The sequence below is a fragment of the Pseudopodoces humilis genome, chromosome 1, assembly GCF_049639895.1.
Source record: "Pseudopodoces humilis isolate 2021_Gansu_Grassland_sample_001 chromosome 1, ASM4963989v1, whole genome shotgun sequence".
NCBI lineage: Eukaryota > Metazoa > Chordata > Aves > Passeriformes > Paridae > Pseudopodoces > Pseudopodoces humilis.
In genome coordinates this window covers 19151072-19175859 of record NC_142200.1, presented here as the reverse complement: position 1 = coordinate 19175859, position 24788 = coordinate 19151072, and the positions used below count along the sequence as shown (strand labels likewise).

General features: G+C 40.4%; 1 protein-coding gene across 3 annotated transcripts; it reads left to right on the top strand.

Moving 5' to 3' along the window:
• The first annotated feature begins 3282 nt into the window (after positions 1 to 3282).
• On the top strand, positions 3283 to 24671 carry DCSTAMP (dendrocyte expressed seven transmembrane protein). Of its 3 annotated transcripts, none has more exons than XM_014254390.2 (4): positions 3283 to 3357; positions 16339 to 17394; positions 22361 to 22681; positions 23370 to 24671. In XM_014254390.2, the coding sequence occupies exons 2-4, from the start codon at positions 16369 to 16371 to the stop codon at positions 23460 to 23462; spliced, it is 1440 nt and encodes a 479-aa protein (XP_014109865.2). In that variant the 5' UTR covers positions 3283 to 3357; positions 16339 to 16368; the 3' UTR covers positions 23463 to 24671. The 3 variants fall into 3 exon arrangements, with proteins under 3 accessions (XP_014109865.2, XP_005517449.2, XP_014109860.2); XM_005517392.3 differs by lacking the exon at positions 3283 to 3357 and adding an exon at positions 9258 to 9308 and having other exon boundaries at positions 23391 to 24671; XM_014254385.2 differs by lacking the exon at positions 3283 to 3357 and adding an exon at positions 9258 to 9308.
• The last annotated feature ends 117 nt before the right edge of the window (positions 24672 to 24788 follow it).

The window sequence follows — 24788 nt, the reverse complement described above, 5'->3', positions numbered from 1 at the left end:
TAATAAACTTCTGATTGAATCTCTGGACAAGGGCATGTCCAGACCAAGAAGGCACCTGGGTTGGCTGGTAGCTAAGCCATAGGTCTGGTGGGGTCAATAATAACAATCTGAAAAGGGGTTTTTTCATGGCCTCATCCTGATATAGATTATAAACTATACAGAAAGGAAGTTTGGATGTTTTAGAAAGGGAGAAGGATGTGAGATGCTCTGTGATTTGAAGAAAATGCCTGGTGTGGAGCATGGGGTTTTCTTCCCAGGGAGAAAGATAAAAGCCCAAAGAACAGTCAGGAGTGGAGAAGCATAGAGACATGGAAAGGTGTATTATATTGTTTTGTCTGCATTATGGTTTGTCTGGGTTGCATGAACAAAGGAATTATTAGTGTATTAAAAATATTAACAAAGTTTGTGTGGCTAGGAGACACCATGTGTCTAAATCAAAACCTAGATTTTCTGCTTAAAAAGAGGACTAGAACTGTAGGAAAAGGTCCAAGGTGGGGGTTTTTGCCAAAAAAGAGGGAAAACCAATTGAGTACCAGCTACATAAATTCCACTAATGTCTTTCCCTTCTAGGGACACTGGAGTGGCACTTAGAAAGAAAAAGTATTTCCATTAAAAAAATGAAACAAGCTAATTGTATTTTAATGACTATTTAGCAAACTACAGGAAATATAGGGTTCATACATAACAGACTTCAATAGTTACTCATTATACTAGAGCAAGACTAAACTCTATGGTACTGGCATTCTGAATAAATGGTAGCAAAGCAATTTGACTAAAGATATGACAAAGATTTTTTTTCTTTCCAGTAACATAAATCCAGTAATATAAATCTTGTTATGAAACTTAAGTGAAACAAGGAGGAAATTCACTGGTTGTTACTGAAAAGACTTGGTTGCACTTCCTTTTACAGTCATTCCATCTCATTCATATTTAAACAATTTCTGTGGAAAATATATAGAAATAAAGAGCTTTCAGTATAATTGTGATGAAGAGGGAAGATTCATTGAGAAATGGTAAATTGAGAAATAGGAAAAGTAATTACAGTATATTGAGCATCTTCCTTTATTCTCATCCAATTGAGTAAGATATTTGCAGCATGCCAAAAGCAAAGAAAATGCAATAATTATGTCATAGCACTGATATTTTCTTTGGGAACACTGAAAAGTACAAAACAGGGCATTTGCCACCTAGAAGCAAGTTTTTCAGCAAGAATTATTTACTTTAATTATCCTATGATAGAGCTTTTAAAATATAGTATAATCAACATTTCATATTTTGAGCACATCCCAGGCTAACTCTCTTTGCAAACTCTCTTCTACACTGCCTCAGGTTCCCACAAGGGACAGAGGAACCAGCCTCAGGCTCATTCCCTGTCCTGCTTCCAGAAGGTTTGGCTGGTGTCTATAAACAACCCTTAATAGTGTCATGGCTATTATTGAGCTCTTTCAGCACAATGTAATTCATCCCATTAGCAATTACAGTTCAGCACAAAAGTGTCCTCAAGACAGCTACCTTTCCTATAAATATTTTTTGTTAAAATCAGTTTTTAACCATGTTTGCATGGTGTTGGCATGTGATCTGTGTTGTTTGAGTACTTGCAGAAAGCTCAGGCTCTGACTGGCTAACTTCAGCTGGAAAATTGTCTTCCTAAGAGCCTCCTTACTCCCCTGTTTTCTGTCAAATGCCCTATTAACTGAGAAATCTTCCATGCTGCAACCTGTTTCCCCCAATCTTTCCCGTATTTACAGAAAGTTTTGTGGTTCCACATTGGTTTGTCTCATCCTGAACACAATCTTTGCCTGATTGCAGGAAAGGAAATGGCTCATGAGCTGTTTTCTTCCTAACAAAGCACAAATGTTGACGAATGCTAATTGAAGTTTTGATTACTGAAGAAAGGACAATATATGGGAAGCCTGAATGTTGCTTTTCATGAAAACGCAGAAGGAAGTACTTTGGCAAGAATAGAAACTAATTTTCTTGTAAAACATACACTTTACCATTTAATGTTGGGTTTTATATTTTTGTTCATTTGATATATGCTGTTTACCTGTAACAACTTAAAGAATTCATTGCTGCAATCACTGTACCAGACTTACTTCAAAACTTACAATGAATCAGTTTAAGAGCCAAAAAAAAGTGTATAACCACAGGAAATTTCTTCCATTTTCCACTCTTTGCAGGCAACTAGCAGTATTTATATCATCAATAAGAAAATGCTTTTCTGTTACTTTTTCACTACACCAAATTTCTTTTAAGGTGTTATACAGCTAATCCTCTGATTTTAATAGTAAATATCAGGGTCAAAAAAATTCTGTATAGGTCTGAAGAAAAACAGGATTCCATCTTTCAGTTTTTTACACTGGAAGCTCACTTTTTACTAGTGTTATAATATTATTTATAAATAAACATTTACTTCTCCATATTTGAGTTTACTTCCTCCTGACCAGAATTGTCATGAGCTGCAATTTCCAGTGGGTAGGCTGTGTGCCATCCCTCTTTGCTTGCTTCCATAAGGAATAATATCTTTTAAACTGTCAGGGAGTAGATTTAGATTAGATATTAGGAAGAAAATCTTCTCTATGAGTGTGGTGAGGCACAGATTGCCCAGAGAGACAGTGGATGCCTCCTCCTTGGAAGTGTTCAAGGCCACGCTGGATGGGGCTTTGAGCAGCCTGGTCTAGTGGGAGACGCCCCTGTCCATGGCAGGGGAGGTAGAACTAAATGATCTTTAAGGTCCCTTCTGACCCAAAGCAATAATTATCCTGGGAGATAGCACATCCTGCAAAGTTACAGGGCAGATGGGAACCCATAAATTAATATCTCATGAAAGTCTAACTATTTCTATAACTCTGCAAACTCATATGTGTTGAGGTTTGTTTTACAATGCTCTGTGGGTTTCATTCTGTATCTTCCCCTTTGTTTTACCACTTCTTCTTTCTCAGAATGCTATTTCTATACTGGTTTTAGTATCATATATTCACTGTGCACAAGAACTAACTTCATTGCATCAACCACTTCCTCCCTCATCATTTCTTTTTAATATAAAGAAGATCTTTTTTAGCACAACCATGTGAAAGGCAGAAAACAGGAGACAGAAATTTCAGTCTTTGGTCAGAAATAGGCAACACAAGGAAAGGCTTTGGAAGAACTGTGCAAGTATTGTCTTGTAAGCCTCAGGCTGCCTTATTTCTTTTTTTTTTTTTTTGTTTCTTTATTTTTCTTTTTTTTTTTTTTTGTCAGAAAGGACTTTCTTATTAGGCACTAACAATACCCAAACATCCAAGCAAGACTGAAAAATAATACTTTACTGCAAGTTTCAAGAAGCAAAGCTATAAATGCCTTCAAAGTAACTGAGGGGTAAGGATGGAAATGCCAGACCTATTTTATAGCAACATTGTCAGATGCTTTGATAGATCCATTATAAATTCAACTTACATAATTCTAAGCTTAGATTGCTATCTAGTTTCTGTTCCTTGGTTCCTTGGATATATTATTTCTTTCTTTATCTCACTGATTCTTTTCATAGCATACAGTAAGAAATTTATTAGTAGTGCATCAGATTTCCTGGTAAGATACGGTCCAACAAATGCTGTTATTATATTTTTCTCTTTTTTCCATATAGCCTTTTTTCTTTATCATTTTGTCAGTCTTTGCTGTTTGGGCATATTCACTGGAGCAATGCTGGCTTCAGTTATCTGGAATAGCATATATTATAGAAAAATGAGATTGGAATTGTTTGGTATTCATTACAGTGTAACTGTCTGGGGTAAAAACTTTTTGTGGCACATCCTATTTGGTTTTCATTTTCTTTGAGTCTTTTAAAGGATTCAATTCTTATGTCTGGTGTATTTTTGCTTTGATGTAAAAGCTAATAAGATACTGAGTAAAGATTTGGATGAAAACACAAAGGAGACAAAAAGGAATGAAAAATCAATTCTCAATGTATGAATAGTCAGAGGGTCACTTTAAACTGAAAATAATCTAGAAGCCACTTCTAGGAAATGTGTCTTGTGAGTATCCCCAGGTGTACCCCCATCAAGCAGGAGTGCATACAGCATCTTCAGCCTGAGAACTTCCTGCGCTCTTCCCAGTCCATTCCCATTATTGTGGCTCAGCAGAGAATACTTCCCCTCTCAAATTTTCTGGAATAATCTCTTGTTCGATATCTAGCCAGTCTAACAGTGTCAGAGTGATACCATTTATTTTGAGGGGTTTTAACAGTATTTTTTTTCTAAGCAGTGTGATTTTGTAATGAGTTAAAGCAGCAGTAGATGAGCAGCTGGGTACGTAATGCTAAGGAGGGTGGGAATGCTCAGGCCAGGGTTTCACATGAGTCCAAAACAAGGTACATGATTGCACCAGGCAAAACTCCAGCCCAAAATATGTGCTCATGAATCTGCTCAACAGTTCAGGCTGTGGAGTGAAGGGCAGGAATCCCACAGGCAGCCAAGCACGAACCAGCATTTATTTACAAGTAAGGTTGTTGTTACAGACCCTTAATCCAGGATCTCACAGATGCTGTATCCTGTTTTTTGGAAGAGCTAGTTTGGCAGGTGCAGCTCCTCATTATAACTGTGAAACTGCTAAAAGTGCTTTTTTAAACTTTGATTTTATGTTCTGTTTGAAATGCCTATTCTCTCTGCATTTGGAGGTAGCAGCTGTAGCTGGCTCTATAATTTGTTGGAAGTGGCATCTCCTACATAGAAGAGGTTATGAAATATAAACAAAGTAAAGTAACTTATAGCAGCAAAGAGAGACACTTCCAGCTTTCATGAAAAGAAGGATGTGATAAATCTGTGCCTTGGGCAGCCACTTCACAATAGCAGTTGTACACTCAATCAAAACTCTGTAGAGAGATTCCAAGATCTCATTTTCCCAAGACCAAGTCAGAGCATTTATGTGACTATCAATGACAATTAGTCAGATGAAAACTCTCTGCTTAACTACATTCCTGGAGATTTTTAGGAACCTTCCTCAGCTCTGCCTGCAGGAATAGTTCTTTATAGCAAACATCCAGTCAGTGTTTTCAGATTCAAACAGTATCTGTATATTGTATAAAGAGTAGTTCAGCTACCAGTATTAAATACAAACTTTACCCAAGCTCAGCAGTGTTTGGATTGGGTTTTTCACTGGGCCCCTCAGAACTGAGCTTCCACAATCCTGATTCAATCCAAGAACCACTTACTCATAGCTGTTTTGTTGCTGGCTCCAGACATACTGCTCATCCGGTGCAGCTCTGCTCATTGGGAATAACAATCCACTGTCATTATTTCATTTCCTCAGACATTTAGAAAATAAAATGCAATTGTCTTTTTTTAATCTAAATTTCTGCTGTAACAGTAAAACAGAAACAATAATTAGAGCCATGACTCAAAAACAAGGGTGCAAATATTTACAAATGCTTATGTTTGCTTCTTTTCTTGCTGTCTGGAAGCCAGCCACAGGGAAGGGCTATTAGTTGCTAGCTGATTTTCCTTAGGTAGGAGGAAGCAAAGCAGAATAGGGAGTGTTTTCAGTGAGACATGGTGTTCAGAGCTCTGAACTTGCTTTGTTTTTGCCACACACAGCTTCCACAAAAGGAAATAATCTTCTGCATCCTAAAGAAAAACCCAAAACAACACTCATCCAGCCTGTATGTTACAATGGTTGAAGCACAGTGTTATCCAAACTATGCAGATGACGGTTGAAATTAACACACATACTGTGTTACATCATTATCTGTTGAAATGCACTGAGCAACTTCCAGAACAGTAGGATCTCAAGCAGTGAGATTTTTAATACCTTTTATTTACAAGCAAGTTTTGCTAGTCATTCTCCAGGGATTAAGAAGAAAATTGGGGAAAAGGTAATAAATGCACTAATTTTTAAATGATCCTAACTTTTTTGAGTGCAGAAGCATCTACACTGATGCTCTGGCAGACAGAGCAGAAGAAAAAACAGCAGTCATTATTTTACTGTTGATCAACTTTGTAAACTGACAGTTCCTCCCATTTTGCAGTGGTGAGTAGTCAACAACGTCAGCAGGAAAGTCCAGGAACCAGACAGCCCCAGCAGCTGATGTTTGCTAGATATTCCACCAACAGAGGGAATATTATCCCCCCTCAGCCACCAGCAGGCATCCACCTTGGTCCCAGAAAATGTGGTACTGACAAGAGTTTGTGAGGGTGTGCTGTGAGTGGGTCAGTAAATATTCTGTGTTAAAAAAACTTCCAAAAACATGCAGTGACACCAGCACTCTGGTTGCTGCATATGGGTTGAGAAAGACCAGCTGAAGGTCTTTATCAAAATGCTGTATCTCTGAAGGGAGCTATGGCCTTAGGCAGCTTTCAGACTGTGGGGTTGATTTTCACATTGGCTGTATCTACTTTACAACATACTTGATTCTCTAGGAGACGCTAGAAGTGCTGCCAGTCACTGCCAGCACTTAATCCAAGTCGCTGGGTATGGGTAAAGCCTGCCCATACAACTCCTTGTTCTTGAAAACCTAAGGGGTGGAAATGTCCCTCCAGATGACCATAAACTACTTTCTTTCTCATATATAGCCCAAGGGAATGCAAAAAATGCTTTTCTTCAGCTGTGCCTTTACTAGGAAGACCAGCCTTTAGGAGCCCCAGGCCTTTGAGACAAGGACAAGTGTGGAGCAAGGAGGACTTACCCTTGGTGGAGGAGAATCATGTTAGGGCACATTTAAGCAAATGTGCAGCCCTGGAACCTGACAGGAGGCATGCATGGGTGCTGAGGGTGCTGGCTGATGTCACTGTGAGGCCACTTTAGTTTGATTGTCTTTCAAACGTCATGGGGCCTGGGAGAGGTTCCTGAGGAGTGGAAGAAAGCAGGTGTTACTTCTATCTTTGAGATGGGGAAGGAGGATGATCCAGGGAACAAGTCGGCCTCATTTTGCTCCCTGGGGAAGGTTACAAAGCAACTAATCTTGTAAACCATTTTCATAGAGTATTCAGCATGTATTTATAAAGGGGAATTCACGGTTACCCAATGTGACAGACTGCAACGAGGTGACTAACTAAGTGGGGGAGGGGAGAGCAGTGTTTACCTCGTTTTCAGAAAAAAGCTGTTCTTCTGAAAAAAAAACCCAAAAACCAACTGTTTACCTTGCCTTCAGAAAGGCTTTCCGCAGTGTCTCCCATAATATTCTCATAGACAAACTGACAAAGTATTGGGTAGATAAATAGACAATGAGTTGGACTGAAAACTGGATGAGCTACTGGACCCAGGAATCAGCAACATCAAGTTCGGTTATGAGAAGTTCACATGTGTGAACTTGGGTGGTGCATCCCATGGGTTGATTCTGGGGCCAATACAGTAAAACATCTTCATTACTGACATGGTAGGGGTGCACCCTCAGAAGCTTTGCAGATTATAATAACCTAATAGGAGTGCCTGATACTCAAGATGGTTGTGCTGCCATTTGGATTGGCCTCAGAGGCTGGAAAAATGAAAAGAGGAATGTCAATGGTCATGGAATCAAAGAATAGTTGAGGTTGGAAAGGACCTGTGGAGGTCATTTCTGCCCCTGCCTCCCCCCTCCCTATGCAGGGTCACCTAGACCATGTCCAAATGGTCCATATTCCCCACTGTGTGAGTCTGTAAACATCTGCTATATGCTGCTATCAAGGCTGAGATGCTGGGTTCAATGGAGTCTTGGTCTGACTTAATATGCACTTACCTGCATCCCTTGACAGAATATTCCCTTATTTCGTAATATGAACAATATGTTCTGCTAAAAGATAATTTCATCCATTCATCCTATAATAATCAGAGACTTTCTCCAGTTATAGATGGTCCACTGTATCTAATTATAGCCCTATATTATGCATAATTTAGATGCTATGAACATTGTGCTCTGTTCACTTTTCTGTCTGCCAGCTTTCTGAATTTGTTCAGTAGCTGCTTTTGGAAGAGGGGGGGTAGGGCTGCTCTGTGCAGGGGAAACCTGGGCTCAACCTGCTACTTCAGTGCTATCCAGTATCTGCTGGAAAAACAGCTGTTGGGAAAAGTACATGCAGAGATGTTTCAACCAAGAGCAAACAGATAATGTGCATGCCAACACTACAGTAGTTGCTGATTGGATTCTGCAAAGAGGCCAAGGACTGAGACTCGTGTACAGCTCTGGATCTTTGAAATCAGAGTCTAAATGAGAGTCAGTCTCCAATTTAGAATAATTTACTTGTAGCAGGTAACATCTCTGCAATGGACCAAACCACCTACACTACAGTGACATTTCTGAGAAAAATTAATCTGAAAGGTTAAACATGAACAGTAAAACCATAATTGCAAATTAGTTCTGAAAATGGCTGAAAAAGGAAATATATGAAGGATGTGATTGTAAAGGTATCTTAAGCATGTAGCAATCCTCTTACTCTTGTTGTTGTTGTCCTTGTGAAGCTTCTGCATCAGCCTTTGATTTGCTTTAATATCAGTTGTCCTCTTTATCAGATGGTCCTGATGACAACTGAATAAAAGGACTGACTGGTTCGATAGATCAATCCAATAATTGGTAGGACATGTGTGATCCATTTCAAGTGGAGAATAGGGTTTTCCCGAATTATCTTTCTCCTCTGTTCACACAAAGGCACATGCAAACTGCATCTGCAGAAACCAGTAGTAAATTTAAAATAAAAGTTTAAATGTCAAAGTTAAAGCAAAAGTTCCTCTGCATAGCAGTTCTACCCTCCTGTATATAAATTATCTTTATTATATATATATATCATATATATATATGTATATATGTGTATGTATATATATATATATATATATATATATATACACAAGTATATGACCTGTGTCTTTATTGTATATTTAAGATGTGTCTTATTCTAAGGACCATATTCTGACAGACTGTCTACAAAAGTATTTGCACAGATCTCAGTAGGAACATTTTTGGGGTGAAAATTATTAGACCTTTAAATTTATTTGGGTACTGAATTGCTGCTAGTTTCAAAGGAAGTACCAAAATAGCTAAAATGTTCTAGACCTAAGGCATTACTCAACATAATAATAAATCATTGAATTTTGGGCCCTGAACTCATTTGCTGATATCTATTACTCTGCCAGAAAAAAAGGTGGAAAGGGCACATGCAACTTATATATTATTCTGGTCTTGTGCATAAGTTACTTCCTCATTAATCTTTGTCAAAACCAGAACAATTTCAAAATTCTAGTGTGTCTGACTCATTGAGGGAGGGTATAGGAAAAAAATTACTCATGTGAGATTTTTTACTACTGTCTGTCTCGATACCCTGAGACACACAGCACCGTGAAGAACCTTCAAGAGCTTTACAAGGGTGCCTGTAAGTAACACTTTAAGGTTAATATCCAGGAACTTTGGACAGTAATCATGGACTGAGCTAGCTGTTCTAAGGAAAAAGGACTTGATCTAAGTTAACTGTTGTCACCTTACTGATTGGAGAGTAAGGGCATCAATGGGGTCTAAGTTTCCCATTTAACCTATTGTTTCTCTTAATAAGATTTTTTTTTTATGTATAAGGATCCTGCACACTATTCTAGGCAAAGGACAAAAGGCAAAATTCCATACTATTCCTAATGCTTGTGAAATAATTTACTCCTAAACTCTCCCAAAAGTATGTATAGAGCTATTCTGTGTAGGAGAGGGACTGTGTAATCTCATATGTTCCCTTCCTTTCCTCACACTGGAATTTTCTGTGTTTTGAAGGGTTGTTTTTGGCAATAGGCAAATTGTCATTTGGGTTTCCCAAACTGTGCCTACATTCCTTCCTGCGTTTTAAGGGATATGTCTGTGGGTTTGTTGCATCACAGCTTCCTAACACAGCCCACAGAGTTGTGAGAAAATTTGATTTCTTGTTCTATGTCCCTTCAATAGTTGTCCATTTTCTATGGCTGCCCACGACCCATTTTCTGTGTCCTTCTCTGAGTGCCCAGCTTAGTCAAATACAACCTGTGCTGGCAATTAAGAAGCACAGGGAGAGGTTCATCTTCCCAGGCTTTGCATGGCTCTGTCTGAGTAACCCAGACACATTTCACAGCTGAGCTAAAATTCTCACAGAATGCAATCCATCTTCTGTGATGGTGGACTTCTAAAACAGGTCTGAAGTAATGATTCTGGGTAACTGCCCTTTTCTCTTCATTGACATATAGACAGCTTACATGTGGACATCACAGAAGACTTGGATTGGAAGAACTCTTTTTAAAGATCATTGAGTACAAACTCCAGTGCCATAAACATCTCATATTAGATGACATTTAATCAATTTACAGCATCCTAAAAATCTTGTAATATCTTGCAGTGTTCAGAATTATCCCAAGCTATCAATTTTCAATACATGAAGAAAAAGATATCTCACTCAGTTGCTATTTTCACGTTTGTTTTCCCATGTGTATAAATTGTTATATTTGCATTGCTGTGTTGTTTAGTATTTCAAGTTCCTATGTGCACATATATGATTAGATATTTTAGTCATCTCTTCTGTTTAATCTGTTTAGTACCATTTACTTTCCTTCCTCATGCAGTTAAAAGCAAATGATGTGAACTAGAGAAATTATGAGGGTGTCAATGAAGCCCTGGGGATAGCTGCAGCAGTGTTGCTGGATTTTTGATTGGGATTTTATTTCTCTATTGAATGCCCTGCAATGACCAAAGGAAATAGTATGGAACTCCCTCCTGTATTTTTGTTTTTACTATGCCATAGTTCAGCACTGGATTTTTTGACAGTATCCAAAAAAAGGAAGTAATTTTCTTCTATTTCAATGTAACTGATTCAGGCTAGAAAAGAAGGCTCCTGAAGCTGCCAAAAAAAGAAATATTTGTTTTGATATTCTTATGGTGTGCCTTCTCTTCTTTAATTCCTGTATAAAATCCCACCAGGATTTATGAGGCAAAGATCATTGGGTAGCTGAAGCAAGGCAAAGATCACTGTGAAGCTGGGCATCAATGGGATCTAAGTTTCCCATTTAACCTGGTTTCTCTTAATAAGTCTTTGTTTTTATGTATAAGGTTCCTGCACACAATTCTAGGCAAAGGAATTCTTTGCCAAACTTCCATTCTCCTCCTGAGACCAGCACAAAGAACAGTGCTCTGCAAAGGAAGTTATATCAGGCTTAGTGTGAGGTGCAAAAACTGTGGTATTATTCAGTCCTAACTCAATGGCACCTGTAGTCCCCAGGCTTTGCCTGACACAGGTCTGTATCAAAATAGAAAGTAGATTTAGAGGTCTGACTCCTTTTGTCATGCTTTACAAAGTCAGCTGTGTCTCTGTTAGAAAATTCCCCTAATTATTTAGTAAGTCACTTTCTTTTACTCTTTTACTCTTACTATGTATTTTCAGGAGATACCTGCTTCTTCCATTATATTAAAAGTTGGCAAGGTGCTTGCATGGGTGACTAATCCATATACTAGACATGTAGACCTACTGTTCACCTCTAAGCAAGAAATAGCCTAGAAAAGGTAGAAAAGGTTTCACAAATACTGCAAATATTTGGAGTTTCAATCTATTGCAGTTGGACTCGATGATTGTTGTTGGCTCTTTCCAACTCAATTGTCCTATTCTATTCCATTCTATCTGTAGCAAGCCATCATCAGCTGCAGGGTGAGCAAGGGACTGGGACAGGACCGAGCTGGTATCAGAGGCAGCCACAACTACTTGGAGGATGATTATGGGGGAGTCTCCATAGAAGGCAGGAAAGAAATCATACATAGCATCAACACATACTATAAAAAATTACATAGCTCTAGCACAGGGCTCATGGCTCAGCTGGAAGGACGTTTTCTAGGCACTCTTGGTGCTATGTACTTATCTTCTGCTTCCTCAAATCTGTAGCCATATCTGAAATATCACAAGCAGGATCTTAAAACATTTTTAAAATTTTCTTGTTTATTTTAAAATGAAAATAGAAAAATACCTTTTAAATATGTTGCATTAAATTCAGTACACCACAAGTCTTAAGAACTGTGGCCTCTTTGCCAGAGAAGCTCTTTTGGAGAATTTGTTTTTATAATTACTCCTGCCAGCATGCCATATGGTAGAAGAATAGCATGCTTCCAGAGCTGAGTAAATATTTCCTAGAGAGGAAAACTAAAGCACAGAAAGGTTCCCCTTGGACCCAACTAAAAAATCAGTTATGGAAGCAGAACTAGAGCACAAGAGTTTCCAGCTCCCCTCTGTGGGAATGGGAGATTTTCATCACTAGAAACTATGGTGGAAAGAAATTGGCAGTTGAGAGCAAGAAACAGCTTTCCAAGAATAATTCTTTCCTTATGCTACATAAATAATGGTAGCAGCCTCCGCCTCAGTTCATGTTACAGGACAGAAGAAAAAGTATTTTGCTTCAGACTGCAGTTGAAATGAAGGTTTTGCTCTTGTCAGCCTCCTGTTAGAATTCCTAATTTCACCAAACAGCATCAGGAAAGCTTTTGTGATTTACGTTTTCAAGAGGAATCATTCCAGAAAGCTCTCAAAGTTTACTATTTCTTTAAGTTCTGAATTAACCTTTTTAGTGATGCCAAAAAATTATTCCTACCTCTAAGTTAGACTATTATTTTCCTTTCCCAAGCATTCACAGCTGTTTAAGTGCCTGGTGATATAAGAATGTTCAGCCTCCAAATATTTTTTTTAGGTTTAGAGTTCTCATCCTTTGAGTGTGCTCACCCAAAGTACACTCCTGTACTTAATGCTGCATATCTATGCCTGTTGCTGATGCCTTATGTGGGGAAAATTGAGGTGTCAGACAAGCCACAGAAATGCACACTGTGAGCCTGACTCTTACCCTGGAAAAGTTTCAGCTTAGAGATGGGCTCTTGAGGGGATGAGAATGCTCCCTTTGTGACCTTGAGTGACCATGGAGAGACACCTGAGCATCCATGCCACAGGTTCCAAAATTCACTGTGTCCTTACAATGCCTTTCTTGAGCTCTAGGTTCATGCAGGTTAGGACAAACCTACCATGTATGTTCTGAGTACTGCAGGGGTCTCATGTAACAGCATTGAATATGCTCAGAAAAGGAGACTTTCTGATTATTTTCAAGTTCTGTCCATATTTTACAAGTGTCCAGCCTCCCAGTCCAGAAGTACTTTTATTAAATCTAAGGATGCAGTCATGCCAAAATCCCAGTCACATATTGCAGCCATTTACCGAATGCTTATAAGCATTAACCCAAATCCACCATACCAGTACATACAAATGCCCAAAACCATGTAAAACCTGTGCCTGAGAACAGCTGTGAAATTGGTGCTGCTAAAGGTAACTCAGTGCATTATTTTCTTACACTGATGTTTTGGATAGTAGTAGATAAATGCTAGCCTTTTTGCATTTTATTTTGTTAAGGTTTCTTAAATCAAGAACAGAATGCCAGATGTATTCACTGTGCAAGGCAATTTTTCTTAGATCTACAAAGAAGTTGTGGCAGCACATACTGTTTAATGATCTGCTCACAGAGACTCGGGATTTGCTGACAAGATTTGCTGGCTCTTAGGTCTGGTTCTGCTTGATTTCAGAATCATAAGCATCTCCTTTTTGATTATGTTTCCTAAAAAATGTCTTTCAGTAGAAAAAGACAAAGCAGACCATGCACATAAGAAGAAAGGCAGCTCTGCTCATAGCAGAGCCAGAGCCAGGTGGCTCCTGTGCTAACTCTCCTCCCCATTTCATTTGCAGCACCTTCCCAAATAATGGTGACTTCTACTTACTTCTGGGACATTGATTAACTAATTTTGCTCCTGTGAAGGAGCTGTTAATTGTTCTTGTACTTCATTTACAGCTGAGTTCGATTAGGCCCTGGAGTGGAGCAATTTTCTCAGCCTTCCTAGGCCCTGTGACAGTGCCAGGAATTAAGCCCACCCTGAGAGCCTACTGCCCACTGTTTGCCTGTGCTGAAGTGGTTAAACACAGAAAACACTCAGCATTTTTCAGGATAGTCCTCAGCACTAGAAAGGATCACGCCCAAGTAAGGCCAAGGAAAAGCAGCAGATCAGTACAAGAAGATCCCATCTGGTGATAGATGCTTGCTCCCATAATATTCAACTCCTGTTGCACACAAAGGAGATAATGACACAACTAATAACTAATTACACTTAGAAGGAGGGGAAATGGTGCAGTGAATGCTAGGAGTATTCATAAAGTCTAATGCAAATAAAATACAGTATGTGTAAAAAATTATAGTTTAGTTCCTGGCTACCTGCTGTGTTCAAGCTAAGCAAAAGACAAACTAATATCTTCAGGATGTATTTTACAAAGACAACTGCTCTCTATTTAAGATAAATTTACTGTTTATTTTGTTTAATTAGTATCTAATTTGTTCTAGAATGTTAAAATGCTAATATGCATACGAATTGACCTTGCATCTTTGGAGAAACTGCACTATAAATATTATTATTATAGAAAATCAGGGAAAGATATGAGCACTGAACTGTCTCCCATCAAACAGAATTGAATCACAAAAATACTCTGTAATTTATATAACAGGCCTTTATGGTTAGCAGGAGAGATGGTGACAAGCACAAGCTGTTAGGGTTAAAAAGGGTTAAACACAAAATTGCAGAATGGTAAGGCTGGAAGGGACCGAAGTGAATCATCTGGTCCAACCTCCCTGCCCAGGCAGGATCATCCCAGAACACGTGGCATGGGATTGTGTCCAGGTGGTTCTTGAGTATCTCCAGTGAGGGAGATTCCACAACCTCTCTGGCAGCCTTTTCCAGTGCCTGGTCACCCTCACAGTTCTGAGAGGCTGGAATGATTAATGTCTAGAGACATTTTGGGGTGTGTGTGTGGGGGGGAAGGGGCAGGTTGAAGCAGTGCCCTGCCCCACAGCCTGTACTGCAGCCCTGGCACACGGGAGATAGTGCTGCACACCTCTCCCTTGGAGCCCCTCACCCAGCTCCTAAGTGGCCAAATGACTGCAAGTCCCACCTGGGAGAAGGGCCAAAGGGTGTTTAAAGTGGAACATGAGGCAAGCATGTCTTGGCTCTGCCTCCTCTTGGAATTTCCATCAGCTGCACACCACTGCAACCCAGGAGTGGTAGTTATGTGGCTTGTCTTTTATGTATTCTCTGTCTTTCTGTTTCTAATTCTTTCTTCTCAGAATTTTTGTGTAAGTTCTCTGATTTTCTTAAGTTGCCAGTAAATTTTTTTTAGTTTTTTTGACCTCTTGAGAATATCTTGTCTATATCTGTCCCATGTGCCTAACTCAGAGTTTACATGAACAACTTTAAGCCCTTTTAAGAGCCATGTTAAGCAAGGTTTTTACAAGAGTAAAGAAGTTTTTCCTCAAGTTCTGGTGGAATTTTCTGTGCATCAGCTTCTTCCCACTGGCTCTTGTCCTATTGCATGGCACCACTGAGAAGAGCCTGGATTCTTCCTCTTGACACCTTCCCTTCAGATACTTGTATACATTGCTGAGATTCCCCTCTCAGTCATCTCTTCACAAGGCTGAACAGGCCCAGCTCCCTCAGCCTGTCCCCCTACGAGAGATACTCCAGTTCCCCTCACCTCTTCACAGCCCTTCTCTGAGCCTGTTTCAGGAGCTCTATGTCTCTCATACTGAGGAGCCCAGAACTGGACACAGAACTCCAGGTGTGACTCACCAGCGCTGAGCAGAGGGGCAGGGTCACCTCCCTCAGTCTGCTGTGAATGTTCTTCTTAATGCACCCCAGGATATCTTTGGCCATCTAGGCCATGAGGCACACAGCTGGCTCATGGACAGCTCACTGTATATGGACCAGTTTGTAGGCATGCTATCCCAGGAGAGACCCAAAGAAGGAATGGTGCCTCTGAGGCACAGTTTCTTTGCTCTGTACTAACCTACCTCCACCTGAAGAATCTGTGCTTCATTCCCCATTCCTGGCAGTGTGCACATGCTGCTTGACCAGCTCCTTCCTCCCTGGCAGCTGCTCTGGCTGTTCCCTGCAGATCCTTGCTCCCCTTCATGGAGCTACCAACAGGACATTTCTGCGCTCCTCTCTTGTCCTTCTTGGTGCCCACAAGGCAAAGGTAACATCTGTGGGGAGCAGTGGGTGCTACAGCAGGCTGATGTGTCTCTTAGACACACACTGACACACACACACGTGCATGTGCATGTGAACCATTATCTCTACATAGCTAATGAGAAATCAAAGTGTGCAAAACATAAAAGGACAAAAGATAGAAATCCTTTTAGAGTCATCTCTTCAATATTTCTATCTGTGACATTGAGGACAAATATTTTGTTCTCATGTGTGGTGGTTCAGCCCCATGTGAGTCAGACCTGCATATTTTGCAATGTGAAGAAGTATCAGACAGCCAGAAAAAGCACATCATTCTCAGTAGTGTGAGCCTGTAAATTAACAGTGTTTTTCTTTTCCTTTCCTTTTAGTTTTCTGGTGTCAGCAACAATCAGAAGAAAATGCAAAAATTCATCTCAATAGCTCGGAATGCATGGGAAATTTTTATATCTGAAAGGAAACCTGGCTGGAAGTATCAGATGCAGCTTTTTGCAGTTTGCTGTGCAGTTGGCTTCCTCTCCAGCTTTCTATTTTTCCTTAGCATGCACTTCTCCTTGGCACACCACTCTTTGGGGCCCTTACTGATTTCTGGATTCATCTGGATTTTGCTTTCTATCACGCTCTTCTGTTTCAAGCACCTGCGCTGTTTTAGTGCTCTGTTCCTCCTTTCTTGTGGACTGAAAAATGGCAGAGATGCTCTTATTACTGCTGGCACAGGTGTTGTAGTGGCCAGCAACATTCAAAATATTTTTCACAATCTGAAGGTTCTGACAGACAGTATAACTTGTCATTTAAAGCATGAGCAATTTGCCTTGATAAAATATTATGTTGAAGCAATAAAATGGATTTATGAGGTGGCCAAGCTTTCTGCTGAGCTACCTAAAGATATAGTGGTCCTAAAGCATGAATTCACACCGTCTTATTCAATTTCAGATGATGCATTAAAACAAGAGCTAAATGACACAGAGCAAGAAATCCAGAGAATAGCTAACCAGATATCTTTTATGTTGACTATACTGCCCTATATAGGTCAGAAAGTATTGCCTATATTTGGGGTTTTCCTAGTTTCTTTTGGAACTGGCCTCTTTATCAAAAAATTTGTGGGTTCTCATAGTATCAAATTTAAGAATACTTATATCACAAAACAGTTCATTGCATTTGATGAGCACCAAAAGCAACAGCAAAGACCCTGTCTTCTGCCACTTAACAGAAAAGAGAGAAAAGATTACGTGACAATTCCATCCTTCTTCTTCACAAGAAAGGACAGGAAAAAAATGCTGTGTTCTTTTCTCCCTGTAATTATTCATCTTTGCATCTGGCTTCTGTTTGCTGCAGTAGACTCTTTGTTTTATTTGTTAATTATTTCTGTGAACAAATATCTCCAAGAAGTACCGGATCTAGACATTCAACTCAGTCTCTTTCAGAATGTAAGTACTTATCACAGTGCCATATATCTCTTAGATTAGTGCTGAAAAATTTCCCTTCATCTTCATCAGCTTCAAGAGCAGACATATAGCAGTGAGCCGTCAGATGGGATATCGTTCATTTCAAAAAGCGCCATTGCCTCTACAGATACATATGTTGGGTGGAACCAGACAGTTCTTCCCAGAGCATTGTCATATTTCTAGAGAATGGTAAATTTTAGAAGAAGGACTTTCATTGTTCCATTCATATATATGCAGAAAACCAGAAGCTTAGAATTGGAAACTCATAAAACTGACATTTGTGAAGCACTACTTTTCTAGTCAAAAGTCACTGTGGCACTGAGGTAAGAAATGCCTACCTTTCTTTGAGTAGTGTGAGGAACTCATCACTTGTCTGCATGGGCGCATACACACAAAATAATAGCTTGTTGCCAAAATCTCCAGATTCTTCTAGCAGGAGCAGCAGCAGCATAGAAAACCATAGATTAACTAGGTTGGAAGGTAAATCTGGAGGCCATCAAGACCAACCTCATGCTCAAAACAAGGAAAACTGGTTAGAGCATGTTGCTAGTAGCACCAAGGTTGTGGGTTTGAGTCCTTTATGGGTCATTCACTTAACAACTGGACTTGATTCTTGTCAACATTCTTGTTGACATTTGATTCTTCTCCCTTCCAACCCAGAATATTCTGTGAGTCTGTGGCAAACTTCAGAGATAGGTCAGATTGCTCAGAATCTTGCCTGAATATTCGTAAAGGTGGAGATTTTACCACTGGAGTGATGCCTTTAGTACAAAGTAAAGCTACCTGGTTTGATAGTTCAAGAATTACTGATCCCAAGTTAATAAAGCAAGAGCAGCAGGAGGCCAGCATGGGTGAGCAAGGAGCTCCTGACAAAGCACAGAATAGGTGAAAGAAGGGAGAGCGGTCCCAGGAGGAATGGAGATACGCTGACTGACTATAAGGACTGGGGCAGGAAAGCCAAAGCCCACCTGGAGGTGAATCAGGTGAGGCAGGTGAAAGGCAGCACAAAGGTCCATAAGCAGCAAAAGAAAGATGTGGGGAAATGAAGGTTCACTGTAAAGAGCAGAGGGGTCTTAGTGGCAACAAAGGACACAGAAAGCCCAAGGTACTGAATAGCATCTTTAAGCTGTGCCTTTACTAGGAAGACCAGCCTTTAGGGGCCCCAGGCCTTTGAGACAAGGACAAGTGTGGAGCAAGGAGGACTTACCCTTGGTGGAGGAGAATCATGTTAGGGCACATTTAAGCAAATGTGCAGCCCTCTAACCTGACAGGAGGCATGCATGGGTGCTGAGGGTGCTGGCTGATGTCACTGTGAGGCCACTTTTGATTGTCTTTCAAACGTCATGGGGCCTGGGAGAGATTCCTGAAGAGTGGAAGAAAGCAGGTGTTACTTCTATCTTTGAGATGGGGAAGGAGGATGATCTAGGGAACTACAGTCTGGTCAGCCTCACTTTTATCCCTGGGAAGGTGTTAGAGGATATAATCACGGAAGCCATGTTCATACATGTGAAGATCAGGAAATCTATTAGGAGTTTTAAACATGGATTTATAAAGGCTGGATAATACTTGACCAATCTAACAGTTTTCTATGATAAAAACACTGGGGTGCTGAATGAAGGGAGAACAGAGGATGCTGATTGTGCTTTTATTAAGGCTTCCACTGCTGCAGCACTGGAACATAGCATCTTCCTTGACAATCTGATGAAGTGTGGGCTGGATAAAAGGAGAATGACATGAACTGAAAATTGACTGAACTCTTGGACTCCAAAAGTTCAGACTTGTGGTACAGCCACTTCTGATGTCCCCCAGGAGTAGACACTGGAACTTATGCTATTTACCTCTTCATTAATGACCTGCAAACACAAACAGATGGTAGCCACACAAGCCTGCAGACAATATAGAACTGGGCAGATTGTCTGAAATGCCAGTGGGTCGTGCTGTCATTCAGAAGAGAACTGGGCCAAGAGAAACCTCACAATGTTCAGCAAAGGAACATGCCATGTCTTGCAGTCCTTGAAGAGAAATTACTCCATGTTGGGAGTTAACTGACTGGGAGGTGGCTTTGCACAAAAAGGTCCTGAAAGTTGGACACCAAGTTGACCACAAGCCTGCAATGTGCCCTTATGGCAAAGTGGTAATTTGGGCTGCATTAGGCAGAGCATTGCCAGCAAGCTGTAGAATATGATCCTTCCTCTCTGCTTAACACTGCTGAGACTCAGTACAAGAAGGGCATATAGCGGAGTAAGGAGTCAAGGAAAGGGTAAGGAAGATGATTAAGGGACTAAAGCATCTGTCACATGAGAAGAAGTGGGGACTGTTCAGGCTGAAGGAGAGATGGTTCAGGGGGATAAGTGTGTGTAAATAAGTGATGGGGGGTGGGTGTAAGAAAGAGGAACCAGACACAGGAAAAACTTCTCCCATGAAAGGGTTGTCAAGAATTGGAATGGGCTGCCCAAGAAGTAATGGAGCAACTGTCCCTAGAAGTGTTCAAGAGACAACTCAATAGTTTAGCTTTTATGGTGTTGTCTGGTCAATGACCTCGGAGGTATTTTACAACCTTAATTGTTCTATGATTCTGTGACTTTTTGGTGGTGCACAGTGCAGGGAGAAAAGAAAATTAGGACAACTGAAGGAAATATATTTTTTTGTTTACTTTTCGGGTGATCAAACAGTAGAACAAGTTTATGAGATAGGTTGTGGGATCTCCATTCCTGGAGATAATAAGAACCCAGCTGATCACAACCCTAATCAATCTGTTGTAGCCTCATTATTTGCTGTGTTCTGTTGTGTGTGGTTATGCCTGTGTTTCTATCATATGTACCTTGACGGCAGTCTCTTATCATAACCTGCCTTGGGTGTGACCCACATCAGGGCAAAGGAGCTCATTCCCACTATATATGGGCAGAAGTCCTGAGCCTGACCATGTCTGGCTAATTCATGAGTCCTGTACTATGAATTTGCCCTCTTTGTGTGCATTGTTCACTCACATGGAAAGCTGTTTGCCTCCTTCAAAATGGAAAACTAATGTCATCATCAGATTGTTTCTAGTTCCCCAAGGAAAGCTAATTACATTAAAATGTAAAATTTAATCTCAACAGATTTGTTATATCAAGCCTCAGGGCTGATGATCTCAGGGAGCCCAGGAAGCTGGGTGAGCAGGACAGACTGAGAGACTTGAGATGTTTATTAATTAGCATGAGCAATAAAGTTCTTCATGCACTAGTAACCCTGTTTCATATTGAGTTCCTAATGAAGATCTTCCTTGCCTATACATTTGTTCAGCTTATGGATAAAATGTCTTGAGACAGTTTGGAACAGGATAATATCAAGAAAAGTCTAACAGGCTGAAGATGGGTAGCATGCTTTGAGAACTTGATTTCTCCAATGAACATCTAACAGAAGTGCCTGGCCTCTGTAAGGTGATTAGAAAAGCCACAAGGAAGAGTTTATTATTCCTCTGACATGATCAGAAAAGAGGCTGGGTTATTCAGTGTCCCTACAGTGTTCTTACACACAGGATAGGAAGTTGCCTGCCAGTATGGTCCCAGCAGCAGGTTTAATTTACCCTTCTTATTGAGCATTTCAGTCCACAAGCAGTGAAAGACATCAGCTAAGCAAAGACAGCTACAAGAGGAGGTCAGGTAGCCTCGTCTGTGTGACAGCCTTTGGTCAGAGCTCTGCCTGGGCCAGTGTGTGGCTGCAAAGAGGGGACAGGGTTTAGTGCCATGTGTGCATGGCTGGGTTACTGTTCTGTACCACCAACAACATCACTGCAGGTGTGGTTCCAGGGGGAAGAAAGGGTGAGCATCCCTGACCATGCAATATTTTCGCCTCCCTCCTTCCATTGGGAAGGTTGTCAGGATCAGCCCTGCCCCTGCCTCTCCCATCCTCTGCTGCCTGTTGTCTTCCTGTTCCTCCAAGACTTGACTCAGGCTGATGGTGCTGAAAAGCAGCGCTGGTGTGGGAGGCAGCTGCAGGGAGCAGAGCGGTGGAGGCAAGCCCGAGCCCAGCCAAGTCTGAGCTGAGCTGAAAGTTGCTGAGTGGAGCTGGGTGGAGCAGTCAATAGCGCCAGGGCCAGTACTGGAAGCAGCTGCACAGAGTTGAGTCCAGTGTCCGAAGTGGTGGCGCAGTGTGGCAGGGACAATCCTGCTTTCAGGGATTTGTCTGTCATTGCTTTCTGCTGTCTCGGGCTCAGGGACAGAGGGAGTGCTGTGCTGAGTGCCTGCCACCTTGTCTTTGTCTGGGAAGAGCCATGTGGTGCTGGGCATAGGAAGAGCCACCATCTTGGCTTTGTCCCAGGGCCACATGGAACATGTGGAAGTTGAGATGGTGAATATCTTTTGTAGGTAAACCACCTTCTCTTTTTATATACTTTTGTTAATAATATTGCTGCTGTTACTGTGCATCTCTTATTCCATTGCTTGCTGCTTTCAGTAACTTGCTATCTCAACACAAAGTCTCTGCCTTTGTCCCTCTCTTACTGGAAAGGGAGATGCTTATTTGGAGTTTAATTTTTGGCTGGTATTAAACCACCATGGTGTGGAAGCACTGCTGATCGTGTGCTGAGACAAAACCAGAGGGACAGACACTCTGCTCTGAAGTTTTACTCTCCAACAGGGCATCTGAGCAGAGTCATAGGAGTGGAAAAATATTAAACCATTATAACCAGATTAACTAAATATTTCCCTATCAGTGCCACTGAGAAGGCAAGTTTTTAATGGTCCAAAATGCTGTGCATTGTCCCAAGAGAAATCATGAAAATAGAGTCCAAAACATTTATGAATAGCCAATAAATATATTGTTTTGAGCATACTGTGTATAGACACTGGAGGGTCTAGATGATTTAGGATCCTTTGTAAATCTGAAAAGATGGTAAAGTGGGAGAAATATTAAGAAAGGAGGGAATCTGTATTATAAGCAACACCTTTTTTCTCCTTTTCTTGTGCAGAACAATGAGAGAAGCTATATAATTTCTATGAAAGAGCATATTGCAAAGACTGATTCTTTCAAGATCCCTTTGTTTAAGCATAACTGCATCCCTCATCCAGAGCTTGCTCTCTCCATGATATGGATTCAGCTTGGAGTCATCATCTTCTTCTTAATAATTTTTGGGTTATTCTCTGGCTTCCTGACCCAGCTTAAAATACTCGTTTCAACTTCCTTTTATCCTGATACTGAGATGAAACGGATACATTATTTACATGCAAAATTACTCAAAAAAAGAGCAAAGCTACAAGAGAAAACTGGGAAGAACATGTTTGGAAGAACGGTAAGCCATGAGCTCCAGGGGAAAAAAAATCTTCTCACTGGGTGGTAGCCTGATCCAGGAAATACTTAAACACTTATTAACTTTAATAATGAGCTAATGGACTTTCCCCAATACTCAGGAGCCAGAGACACGTTGACTAATGGTAAGATCAGATCATCATTCAGTTGTTTTGTTCCATACCTCAGCACACATGCCTCAGACATGACATTGGTATGCTCAGATGACTATGTGCTGGAAAGAAAATACTTCTCAGATTCAGAGTCCTCCAGAGAAGTAACTTTGTTTTCATGAACATATGAAAAGCACTTTAAAGTATTCCTGCAATCTAGACAGAAAATTCTAGACAGTGAGGGCAGCCCTAAATGTAGAGAAAGATGTTCTGGTATTGCTAAGCAATATGGAATATGATATATTTCTGTTTTAAAACACAGTGTGACTGCAAATAACATCAGGAAACAGATCTTTTCGCTTGCAAAAGCAATTATCTTGTCTATATATGTATATACACACACAGGGACACACTAATGGAAACAACTAACACACATGCATATATTTATGGCATATCCAGATAGAAAGCTACAGACATACACAGTTTGGTTTTTTACAGTCTTTTTTTTACTGCCCTCAATACCGACTATACAGGGTATTAGTGTCTGGGTGATCTAAACTCAGTAATACTATCATATAGATGATATTTCTGTCTTTTCAGGTCAGCTTTTGGTTTCCAATCCTCAAGGCAAGAGAGGCAGTGAGGAAGAAAGAACTGAGTGTAACAGGATGACCGGATGATGTGAAAAAGACCAAGTGAATCCTTGGATATGGCTGAGATGCTTTAGCTCCACCTGTGTTTTGCACCATCTTTCCTATGAAATTTCAGTTCTGAAATGTAAAAATTTCACACACAAAGGCTGAGTAGCAGTATTTTGGAAAAGATGCCATTGTGGATAGTGTGCAGTTCACCACAGATTGCTCTGGATTGCATCAACAGTTGTTTTTCAACTTAGTGTTTGCATTATCTGGAACTTGAGAAAATCATTGATGATCTGTTCTTCTGTCTAAAAGCAATAAAACAGTTTGGAGCTTTTAGGACTACAGCAGAAACCTCTTGGGTTGAGCTCACAGAGGATGTAATGGCAGCAGCAGGTTTGTCTTCTTCACATTTGCCAGACACTGAAGATAGAAGACACAGCAGAGACTGTCCATTGCCTTCTGGGATGGCCAAGAACTGGGACTTAGATGTTTCTAGATATTTTTATCTATTTCTCAAGTCTCAAGCCCTTCAGCCTGGATCTTTGCCATCCCTAGCTTCTAGTCTTCTACCTAGTCTCCCACCCACAATTCCTTACTTGGTCTGTCTCCCACATCCACATACCCATGGACTGTATCATTAGTGCAGATGGTACAATCCCTTTGATAATTATGACAGAGGTCGTGTAAAAGGTAGAAGTAAGAATGGTCACAAGTGCTAGAATAGAGAGGAATCAAGTGCTGTGGGTGCAAACAAGCTTATCTTTAAAGGCTGAGGCATGTAAGTAGAGGTGAACAATGTTTCAAATCTTGCAGATTAAGGAAGCTTGAAGAGACAAAAATGGTCTTAATTATGTTGCATAAGCACCATTGACTTCAATGAAATAAAACTGATCCAATACTGAAGTGCTTCATCTATTCAACCAATATTGGTAATGTGACCTCCATATGATACAAGAACAAATACAAAACGTCCAAAGATGTAGGAATGACTTATGTAGCTTTAGAGATTTAATGCAGAGCTAAAAAATGTACCCAACAGGCAGTGTATTTCTGATTTTCAGACACAGCCAACTTCCTTTTTTAGTCTGGATAATAGGAAATTCTGCTCCCTTCCTCTATAATACATGCATGGTTTCAGGACAGCCATTGATCAATGTCTCTGTTATCTGAATGAATTAAGACTTAAAACTCGCTGGTTGCAAGTCAGAAGTTATTTTCCACTTAAACCACTGAAAAACATGAAGAATGTTTTTCTTCGGGCCTTCCAAAGTCTCACTTCTTCATGCATGCAGGTGGTTCAGGTTGCTGGTATGACAACAATTTGTCTCTGGGAAATGGTACTGGATTAAAGCCATGC